The 11,270-nt window shown below is 42.3% G+C and overlaps 1 protein-coding gene across 2 annotated transcripts in view; it reads right to left on the reverse strand.

Moving 5' to 3' along the window:
* prex2 (phosphatidylinositol-3,4,5-trisphosphate-dependent Rac exchange factor 2) overlaps positions 1–11,270 on the reverse strand; it is a 94,575-nt gene that overhangs the window by 50,164 nt on the left and 33,141 nt on the right. For both annotated transcript variants that reach the window (XM_005722586.2, XM_013915662.1), the window contains exons 11-19: positions 10,572–10,672; positions 9,483–9,586; positions 9,337–9,386; positions 4,680–4,755; positions 3,718–3,790; positions 2,310–2,452; positions 1,884–1,976; positions 949–1,097; positions 767–852 (exon numbers count right to left, since the gene is read on the reverse strand). In XM_005722586.2, the coding sequence (XP_005722643.1) occupies positions 767–852; positions 949–1,097; positions 1,884–1,976; positions 2,310–2,452; positions 3,718–3,790; positions 4,680–4,755; positions 9,337–9,386; positions 9,483–9,586; positions 10,572–10,672 (875 nt within the window). The remainder of the gene's footprint in view (positions 1–766; positions 853–948; positions 1,098–1,883; positions 1,977–2,309; positions 2,453–3,717; positions 3,791–4,679; positions 4,756–9,336; positions 9,387–9,482; positions 9,587–10,571; positions 10,673–11,270) is intronic.

An 11,270-nucleotide genomic window follows, 5' to 3' on the forward strand; every position in this document is an offset into this window, starting at 1 on the left:
AACACCGGTGTCAAGCAACAGTGCCAATACGCTGAATTGCTGTGTGAAATTAATTTCACGACAGAGATTTTTGTGCAACTGCTCTTTTTCTGTGCCTCGGTTTCTTCATCTCTAATTGGTATTACCAGCTCCTGTTGACCTCAGACACCAGGGAACAGAAGCTATTATGACAATCCAAGGAATGAGACACCTCCTATATATATTGAGCTTTGTCCCCGGGGATCGCAGCATCCACTTAAACACACACCAGGTTCCCAAGCAACCACATCATCAAGTCAACACATGCAGGCGCACACATGCACGCTGACACGAAAGCACATACTCTGCAATCTGACTTAGATTGCTTAAGGCGGGGAAAAATAAAAGATTCAATTCCCTTGAGATGGAGACGAATTGTTTTTTGATTGGACCCTACCTCATGCCAGCCCTGATAGCAGTGTAACTAAATATGCTGCATTAGGTAAGAAGCCTGATGAATTTAGAGCAAAAAATGCAGAGTGCTTTCCTATCAAACTGATCGGTGAAGGAGAATTGCTGAACAAAGCCTTTCCTATCAAACTTTCCTATCCTAATCGAACTGCTAAGAAAAATGCAAGTAGGTGCATGGAAATCATTGCGATCATGTCACACCGCAGCCAAGTCACGCACACCCCCAAAGCTGGTGTAGCAGCTGCTCGCCAGCTGTGCCACAATAACAAAGAGGTGATGGAAAGACTTTTGCTGATGAGGCCAGACAGCTCAAGTGGTGGAAACTGCAATCTCTTACCTCTCCCAACAGCATGGACCACAGAAGGACCGAATCCACGGATCTGGAATCCCAAGCCATCGGCCGAGTCTGGAATCTTAATCGTCCTGGAAATGAAAGGAAAGAGTAAATTACCGAGCTGGGATATGCACACAATAAGATGAAACTGACATTGCGTGTGCGTGCAAAGATCTGACACTTACTCTCTAGGCTTGGTGCTGACCAGCACTCGGAGGGGTCCTTTGCTGTTAAAACATTGCTTGAGGAGAGCTTCAACTTCAGAGAAAGGCCTGAGGAACACCAGGTCTCCATTTATAGCAAACAACTTCTTCCCCACTTCCAGACCAGCCATCTTGAAAGAGAATATGAAGAACAAGAGAAATAAATATAAATTATAGAAAAGGATTAAGTCACACATTCGGTCTTAATGTGACGCAGAATCACAGTGGACTGTTTGAATCACAATGAAAAGCACGCACACTCCCAGCATTAGGAGACAACACTGGGTAACTTGTGTCTGTCAGCACACAGCTGGATCCTGTTGAGGATTTAATTTTTTTTAAGACATCACACAAAACGCTATTCTCAATGCAAGCCAGACGTTCAAGGCTTCTTCAGTGCTACTTTAGGACTGGAGGGAATTATAGATCATGCGCTCAAACTGATCACATTTGCCTTCGAACCCTCTTCTCTCATTTTCAAATAGCAGATCAAAGCTAAAAAAAAATCTGCCCCATATTTGTATGAAAGCACTAAAGGTAGCATTAGTGCCACATCACAATAAAGCAGGTTTAGAGGAAGGGCAAAGAGTCACGAGGTTCTATTTTTCGTGACTAATGACTGAATCACATTTTAATAACAAAAGACTTCTACTGGCTGGCACATCTGCAACACAGCTCTGCCTTTACTTTCATCTTTGAAAATAAAATCAAAGCAATCACATTAGCAGTGCTCCTTCCTATTCTCTATAACCTATGATCTGCTAAATGAGGAGCAACTCGAGGAGAGCTTTATGCCTGGAATGCTTTTTTTTTTTTTGCATAAACATTACTAACACGTTGCAAAAAGGCTTCAAAGAAGTACCGAAGAAACTTCACGATTGTGCTTTTGTGCATCTCTGTGTGTGAGACCGTGTCACCTCAGCTGGGGAGCCCTTCTCAACAAATTTGATTATGGGGACTCGATTCCTCTCTTCCAGGGTAAAGCCATAGCCTCCATCACTGGGCCTTATCTGGAAAACAACATGTCTCGCATCAGCAAAATCCCAAGCGAGCAGACCAAGCACAAACACGGACACAGCAGAAGAAGATACTATTAAAGACCGATAGCACACACATTTCTGTCTGCTCGCTCGCTGCAAAAAAACAAAAACAAACAAGGTTTGCTTACCAAGGTATAAAATGGACTTTTGTAGCGTTATTAGTTTTACTTCTCACAGCTGTGTGCTGCATAATGATTTACAGCGTTTCCACTTTGCTCCAAGTTGTGAATAAATCCCAGCAAGCCACAGCATATCAGTCGGAGTGAGCGATAATCGATCAATAATCCACCAAGGAGCACTCACCAGGAGAGACTTGGAGATGACATTTTCAAGTATTTTCAGGTCATGCTTCATAGGTTTGTATTTTGTGTTGGAACCCTCCATCTCCTCATCAGCGAAGAAGCGGAACAGTAGGGGCTCGTCCTTGAATTCACTCTTCTCCAGCACTGAGGGAGTGACAACAAAGTCACATATGAAAAGTGTGACTGGAAAGTTCAACAGTCCACAGATTTAGCTACAAATGCCAAGTACAGTTTAATGTGATAGCTAAATGTGAATGTGTTAAAGCTTGTTATCTGACTCCTACCTATATCTGAAAGTAATAGGAGATCCTAATTTTAATTGTTTTTTAATGTATGCGAGTGTCGGAAAAAATTGTTACTTGAAAGGTGGATTTAAAATGTTGGACCCAGACAACTTCTGAGGGAGTAACCTCACTGTGTGGTGCTGTGCAGAAGCAGAACATGTTAAATTTAGCAAAAAACTCTTTTTGCATTACGCTAAGAAGTTTAAACCCATCTAAGTGTGACCGCAGTAGTATTTGCACGCCAAATGCACAAATAGACACTTTGGGAAACAATGAGACCCCACTTTTATGGCAAAAGGGAAAAAAAAAATCTTTTGAACAAACCAGGTCTCAGGGGCAACATAACATATCCACTATGACTTTCAATTTTAAACCAAAAAATAGCCCTGAGGGGAAAGAACAGAGCTTCCTTCTAACATTTCCTCACTTAATTCCTCTCAAGATCAGATATAGCTACATCGTGAGGGCAAATAACTTACAGGCACGAAATGAAATTATGAAATTACCCTGTAGGCAGTGGAAGTGACAGGAAGTTTGATGGCTGGGGTTGTTATGTTCTGGAGATGTGCTGGTAATTTGTAGTGTGAGGCTTGAACTGCGGGTAGTTTGAAGCAGTTGCATCATGGGGGTACGAGGTGACATGCTGTGATTCATACTGTAGTGTGCATGATGTGGACTTTGGCACAGGGGAGGTGCACAGTTAAAAACAAATCCGACTCTCATAAGCAAACTGTAACCATGGCCACTGTCTGTTTTGCACTTACAGATAAACAGTTTTCATGTATTTACCCATAGCACTTAGTTACTTAAGACATATACAGTGCATACAGTATATGGGAACATGCATACATGGAATTAATGATGGTATGCAAGCATCACACACGCACTTATATTCACTGGTTTGGAAAATAGTTCTATTCCTGTAGCATGTCAGAGGGATATTAAGTAGAAATGGAAAAAGAACAAGTGTGGTTATGTTCTAAAACAGGACGCTAAATGCCAGACGCCCTCTGCGTGGTTTCACCAAAGCATTCATCTCTCATTTACTCAGTGATGGAGAGGATTCCAAAGTTCTGCAGGATTTTTTTCCCCTTTTATTTTAATCAGGAGTGGAAAGTGCCGTACCGTGATGCATGAAGCCATTGTTGCAGAGCTCCACCCCCAAGATCACCGCTTCCTCCCTCGTTCTGCAGTCCCCCTGCACCAGAAGAGTGGACACGCGGGAGAAATAAGACAGATGTAAGCGTGAAGAGTGGGTATAGTGAATAAGTCAGAAGATTTAAAAAAAGAAGCAGAGGATGAGAGAAAACAGAACAAAGGACATTGTGTGTTTAGAGTGCAGTCAAAATGTCACATTCACACCCCTCCTTTGTTCTTGCGTCCAAAAGCCCTCAAGGCCAGCCGAGCCTCTGCACACTCGATCTTAAACAGAGCCAAAATCATGTCTAGACAGTATAGTGTGACAGCTATTGAAGTCCCACTGAAGAAGCGAGAGCCACTCCACTGCACCGACTCAAACACATGCATATGGAATACCGCAATCACACACATGCACATTTACGCAGACACAAGCATGTAATGACTGCCAGTGATTCTGTGGTTGCTGGTCGCCATATATGTTTCATCCCTTTGTTGTCGTCCCGAACAGGACTATCAATCTGTCAACCTCAGAACTTCCTGTCATAGTCAATAAAGCTTTGCCATCCAATCAATTCTGCTTTTCTTTTTTCGTTTCCTCTCGGCTCCTTTGAGAGCTTCAAGTCTGATGGTGTCTTTTTTTCTGCTGCACATCTGAAGTGACTGACGTGTAACAACAGCAGACGCTCCCAGAATTATTTTTTTTAAACTTCTATGCTTGAAAGGGGAAGAGGTGGGACATGTGTTTTCAACATGGCCAGAAACTAATGGAAAGGTGTCTTCTTAAAAAACACACAAGAAACTATATGAAAGTATCTGAATTTAAAGGAAAAAAATGGTGTTCAGAATAATAATCTAACTTCATCAAATTCTTTGCACAAGCAAAATAGACAAATTCAACAACTTGTATTCTTATTAAATAACATTTGTGAAGCAGCGAAAGAGCTTACCTGTGCTATAAGCCAATCTATGAGCTTGTTAGCCATGACCACTGATTTGTAGGTCCGTAAATGATAGTCCTTGTCCCTGGATGGGCACAAAAGCAGAAGATATCAATAGAGGGATCTGGAAAATAAAGTTCTTGGTATTTTTAATTTTACTATTTGCTTTAACTGTGAAAAAAAAATGTAGGCAAAGAATATGTAGAGAAATAATTGCTTGGTCTATTTAAACACAATGCCCAAAAGGAGGGATAATAATTCCCAGTGTCAGCGAGATGTGGCCTCGTTTCAAGTACTGGCTGGTGTTTGGCCTTGGGGTGCTCCATGTCAGTATGGGGTTGCTTTTCTCAGTGTTACCCACACAGCCGCACTTTGCCAGACCCCGAGAATGCTGTTTGAAATGGAGCCGTGACTTTCCCATGAACACAGGGGCCTCCCCGGGGACACGCGGGGGCTGAGCTGCAGGGCCGGGAAAGTCCAGAACCACCGTGACTTACACCACTCCACCGCTTCCAGCACATGCAAACGCTTACACACGCGCACACAAAACTAAACATACACAGGCCTTTCTAGCACACACAGTTCAGACAAGTCAAACAAGACTTGTGGGCCAAGTTAAAGTCTGATTTCAGACTCCTGGTACTCTTCAGAAAGTGAATTGTTAGAGGCCAAGCGCGGCCATGTTTGATCCATTCTGAAACTTTCTGTTACATAACTGTGCCTGACAGCCTGCGCTAGTCTTGGATGAGGACGGTACAGCTGGAAGCCATGTCGCACCATGCATAAACCACTCTGACAGAGGAACCAAGAGCCACCCTGCATTTCCCCCAAAATGGGATACTAGAGCCAGTGAGAGTTGGGCTTCAGCGGCTGGTGCAAAGTGAGGCTGTCAGAGTGAAAAATGGGGGTAAACAACGGCCCATTGGGCAGCCATATGTCGAGGATAAGGAAACAGCAGTTTGAGGAGTAACAGAGGGAAAGGTCAGAGAGGTGGTTTTTAACTTGCTGTCCAATGACAAAGTCTGTCTTGACATTTTGTGAGCAAACGGATGCAACTGTCGTACTTTCTAAGTACTCCTTAGAATAAACTACACAGAGGATGCTGAAAGTTCAAGCTTTAATCCACTGCTCAGGAGTGAGAAATTAATCAAGCAGTTTTCCATACTGTTTGTTATTCTGAAAATCCTACCCATGCATCAGTAAATATTGAGCTTCTGGAGGACTCCTCAGCATAATGAGGAAAACTTGTCAACATTTCAAATGCTGAGGTAAAAATGACAGTTTTTTTCTCCCCATTGTATGTAAAGAATATTTATGAGTGGCCTTGGCTCTAGTGTCCCTGTGTACATGATGAAAAATTGTTCTTATTATCTATTTCAACATATAACTGTGTACAACAGCTTAAGTGGGCATTTGCTCCTTTGCAGCGAGATCCCCTGGAGTGGCTGGATTCACTGATTTCTTGTAATGAAAGCAGAGGCTTAAGGGGGGCAAAGAAGCTGCAGAGGGTTATGGGGTCTGCATAGTATATACCCCCATCTTTGCCTAATCGCTCTTACTCTGCCAGGAAATTCCACCTAATTAGGCAGGGGCTGGTTGCTCCAATTAAACTCTGGCATTCCCAGGCCCTGTGATGCATTGTACTGGCTTCCCAGGGAGAATGCGCTGCGCAGATATGTGAGCTAACAACGCACACAACTCAAGTTCACCAACAGGAGTTTTTACGTCAAGAGTTTTGGCCTCAACACAAAAACACCAGTGGACTGAATGCTGACAATCCAAACATACACACACAAATTCACCCTTTGGGGTTTTTAGCAGTTAGAGCAAACAAAAAAAGTCTCTATGCTAGGACAGATGAAGGATCAGCGTGCCCCCGCTAGCCATGGCACAGTTTTATAGTTGTGAAATTCAAGCTTTTATTCGGGTTATTTGAAATCAGTATAAACAGCCAACTCTGATGTTGTGTTTCACCATACGACACATTAGCAGGTGGCAATAGAATTAAAGTCAGATTATAAGAAGTAAAAACCAAAGCAGGCCAGCAGATTCAGCTCAGTTCAATCCAATTTTATTTATACTGCGCCAATCACAACAACAGTCGCCACTCTAAGGTAGAGAGTCTACATTAGTAGACAAAATTCCAACAATCTTCTATGAGTATGGATTATGTGACAGCAGGAAGGAAAAACTCCCTTTTAACAGGAAGAAACTTCCAGCAGAAGTGGGCTCAGGGAGGGGCAGCCATGTGCTGCAACTAGTTAGGGGGTGAGCACAGGAGGGCAGGACAAAATCCAAACTACGGAAGCAAGGAAGCAAAGAAGGAAATGGATGGAAAGAAGTCCTCATTATATCATTGGAAGTCCCTTGGCAGCCTAAGCCAATGGCAGCATAACTAAGTGATTGCTCAGGGTCACCTGACCCAGCCCTAAATACAAGCTTTATCAAAAAAGACATTTTTAAATCTAATATTAAAAACAGAGTGGGTGTCTGTCCTGAGTCCAAACGTGGAGCTGGTTCCAAAAAAGAAATCCTGAGAGTAGCTGAAGTCTTTGCCTCCCTCTCTGCTTTTGGAAAAACCAAGGAATCTGCAGTCTGAGAGTGCACTGTGAGGTCTCTAAGATATATGTCTGTGAAGGTTCTCAGTCATCCAGGTCATCGTAGTCAAAGGAGCTTGCAAAGGTGGGACTCTCCACTATTTGACCTTAGAACTGAAGAAGCTTCTCGGATGAGAGGTGAAACGTCTTCAAGCAACTTAAAGAAGTCCAGACGCTTTTCTTTGCAAGCTCCTTTGTCTCTAAGATATAACGAGGCCTGATTTTTAAAGAACTTGTATACTCCAATAAACATTTAGGCACTCTAGGTAAAGCTTTAAAAACAAAAAGCACTTGCCTAAGTGACAATTTCTACATAGCCTACGCTGGATGAGTCCACTTTGGGGAGTTTCCAGTATTTTCCCTTATTGTAAGATACTGAGAGAAGTCACATTAGTTTCATTACTCATTCTATCCAGCCAGCATGCTTATTTTCCAAGTTTAATTACTGTTTTGCATCATGCTGTATGTCATTTTAAATCAGGAATGGCTCTGCGTGCCTTTCAAAAAACAAGATCAATATGATGTCAGTCACTCTAAATGAAATGTGTTAAGAGTTGTTTTTGAGACAAAAAAAATGAGGCACTGTTGAGCTGTGACTGGGCCACGTGATGCTGCAAGGTACAGAGACGCATCCGAGGGAAACTGCCTGTAGTCTTGAATTTAGTTGATTTTGGATCAACTGGAGGCTTTTCAGGGAGTTTTTAGGACATCCTGGAATTAATAAGCCTAGAAGTAATAAATGCATGAACTAGATTTCCAGCATCACTCTGAGACAGGATGTTTTTAATGTTGGAGATACTGGATGGAAATGGAAGACAGCAGTCCTACATATTTGTTTAATATGCGCATTGAAGGATATATCTTGGTCAAAAATTACTCCAAGATTCCTCACAGTGTTACTGGAGGCCAGAGTAATACAGCCAGAGTGAGCATCTGGCTAGATACTGCATTTCTTGGATTTCTAGGACCAAATACAATAACCTCAGTTTTATCTGAAATAGAAAGTTTGAGGTCATCCAGGTCTTCATGTGCTTATGGCATTCCTGCAATTTAACTAATTTGTGTGTGTTATATGGCCTCATGGATAGAAAAAGTTGGCTATCATCTGCATAGCAGTGACAATGCATGCTATGCCTTCTAATTACACTGTCTAAAGGAAGTATGTACAGTATAATGTAAATAGAACTGGTCCTAGCACGGAACCCTGGAGAACTCGCTAACTAACCTTTGTGTTTGAAAAGGACTCACCGACTCACCACTGCACAGTACCTTCAATACCCACAACATCTCTTATTGCTGTAACAGTATCGAACGCCACACTGATGTCTAGTGGGACAAGCACAGAAACCTGGTCATATATTTTTGACAAAACAATCTGCATGAATAACTTTAATTTTTGGCTTTATTTATTGAACAACAGGTTTTATACTGATGAAAATGTGGAATGAAATTAAGATCTCTCCACAAAAGCAAGTAAAAACACCACAAATATGGGAATGTTTGTCAAACTTGTATTACTACAACTACCAGATATTTAGAATTACCTTTTAAGCTGCTTACCATGTTGATCAAGACCATGTGTTAGGTTATAAAACACACACACACACACACAAACAAAAAGGGGAAACTGTAGGAGGACCTTATTTGTAATCAAATGATCACCCACTTAACTCACATTCTTCATCATGACAACATTTTCCAACAAACTTTCCTCTCGGATGCATCAAAAATGATGTGAGATTCATCACAATGTCACCAATTTTTGTTTTAAGCATGAATGTAAACATCGAAGGGAAATTGAGGGAATAGATTCAGTTTCTTTCAGCACATCTGTGTCTTGAGAACAGCCAGATAAAACCTGTCATGCTCAATCACCCACAGGAGCCTGTGCCAACTCCTCACAAGTCCTCGAAAACAATGAGCTCATAGTTCACAACCTAATCCCTCTTAGTCACTTTTTCGTATGTGGCAGGCAGGGGTTATTTTTAGGCACAAAAGCCAGACGCTGAACTACGCGTGCCCCCACCTGGCTTGACTGCAATGGAGTGGAAAAGAAAATGACCGCCCACCTGATGACGGGAGTGAAGAGGCTGTGAAGACGACAAAACAGCCGAACACCCTGTGAGGAACAGGAGAGAGAGTTTGGGTTATTTCAGCGATATGCGCTTAAAGTGCGATTTTAAATCGACTTGCGTTTCCACCGCAACACTGTTACCTTGGATATAACATCGTGCATGTCACTTCTCGGGTGGTAGGTGCCGTCGTCGTAGCGGAAACGGTAGAGCACGGGCTCTGGTTTGAACTGGTGTTTGTCTGTGACTAAAGAAATGCCACACATTCAGGCCCCAGAGTGAAGGGGAGCATTATTCAGTTTGCTTTAAATGTGAAAATTTAAAAAAACCAAAACACATTCAAACCAAGCAGGGCTGCACAGAGAAACAAGCTCTCCAGACAAGAAAAGGACTCCAACCCCACACAGAGCAGTCACAGATAGCACAGCTGCTCAGAGCTTCCTGCTTTTCTCGCTTCAGGGGACTGTGTGTAGACCCTCCAGCAGTCATAAAAGCTGGCTCCGTACTCTTGGCTGCAGCTGAGCGGGTTCCATTAAAGTTTTTTGTTTTGTTTTTTTTTTAAATAAAAAGATATTCTATCGTTTTTCGCATGGGGACTGCTAACTGCACCGTGAGAGAGAGCTCGGAGGGGCTCTGAGTTATTCCTCTCTGTCAGGAACAGCTCTAAAGCCCCATCTCATTTCTCACTGAGGAAGCAATAAAGTGCCCCTGAGTGATTTAAGATACAACTTGACTTGGGGCCCTACACTTTTGAGGAAAAAAAAGAAAGAAAAAAGAAAGAAAGAAAAACCATGCAGGGCTGCATGCGCCATTTAGTGTGAATGCAGAGTGTTAGCCAGCTTAAAGTCTCATGCACTAAACACACTTGTTACCCAAAGCCACAGAACAGCAGCTGAGAAAATATAACACAAACATTAAGGCAAGAAAAGATTAATATTTATAATCCCTTACCTAAACATTGTGTCAAAGCTGTGTTTAAATGGGACACCTGCTAAGAAATAAATAAGAGAGCCACATCTACTTTGTAGACTCCAGCCAGAGAGTGAAAGCACAGCATTCTTCAGACATGTCTAGAGGTTAGGTTAGGGAATGGCAGGCATTTGCATGCTCTACACTGTGCAGCACAAAGTAAATTAGACTGTGGCAGATTTGATTTAATATGTGGGACAGCAAAGGATGATAAAGCGGGTCTGAGTGGGAGAGAGGACGGGAGATAAAAATGAAAAACTAACCGTGGTGGATGATACCATTCTCCAGCAGAGCTTGACCCAGGTGAACCCCTTCTTCTGGGTTGTCCGTTTCACCGATTTCCATCAGCCAGGACACAAACTCACTGGTCGGGTGGGGGAATAAATTTCAAAAAACAGAAGCTCAAAATAAAGAACTGGCACAGCAACATACGTGGCTCAGTCGCAACAACACAACACAAATGCACAGAAAACCCATGGGAAATTTCCTCGCTTCATAAAAGGGCAATGTTTGTGATTATTGGAGAGAGAAGAGAAGAAACAGCCTTCATAACTTTCTACAAACTGCATTTACTCTAAATCAACGTGACTATGGCAACAAACACCCGGGCTGGCAAAGGGGGAATGATTTATTTACAGTCAAGGCCCAGGTTTGTTTGTTAAAACAACCAGCAGGCCTTAGTTCTCGCTTTTTGTCCAGTTTGACTTTATTTAATTTAGACACACAATTTAATAACATCAATAACAGAGGATTTGACTCAAGCTTGGGAATTTCTTGATAGAAAAACACGGTTTTTTTTAGGGGTGGGTTTTTCCCCCCTCTGCACCATTTACAACTAGATAGAGAAAAACAAACCAACCACTAAAAGGACCAAACACAGCATCCGATGTTCTGGCCCAAATGAACTTAATGGGATAATTCTTTATAATTTAGTGACTCAATAAAAGAGACAGAGAGTAAAG

Source organism: Pundamilia nyererei, unplaced genomic scaffold, assembly GCF_000239375.1.
Source record: "Pundamilia nyererei isolate P.nyererei 1_Seehausen unplaced genomic scaffold, PunNye1.0 scaffold00007, whole genome shotgun sequence".
In the NCBI taxonomy this organism is placed as follows: domain Eukaryota; kingdom Metazoa; phylum Chordata; class Actinopteri; order Cichliformes; family Cichlidae; genus Pundamilia; species Pundamilia nyererei.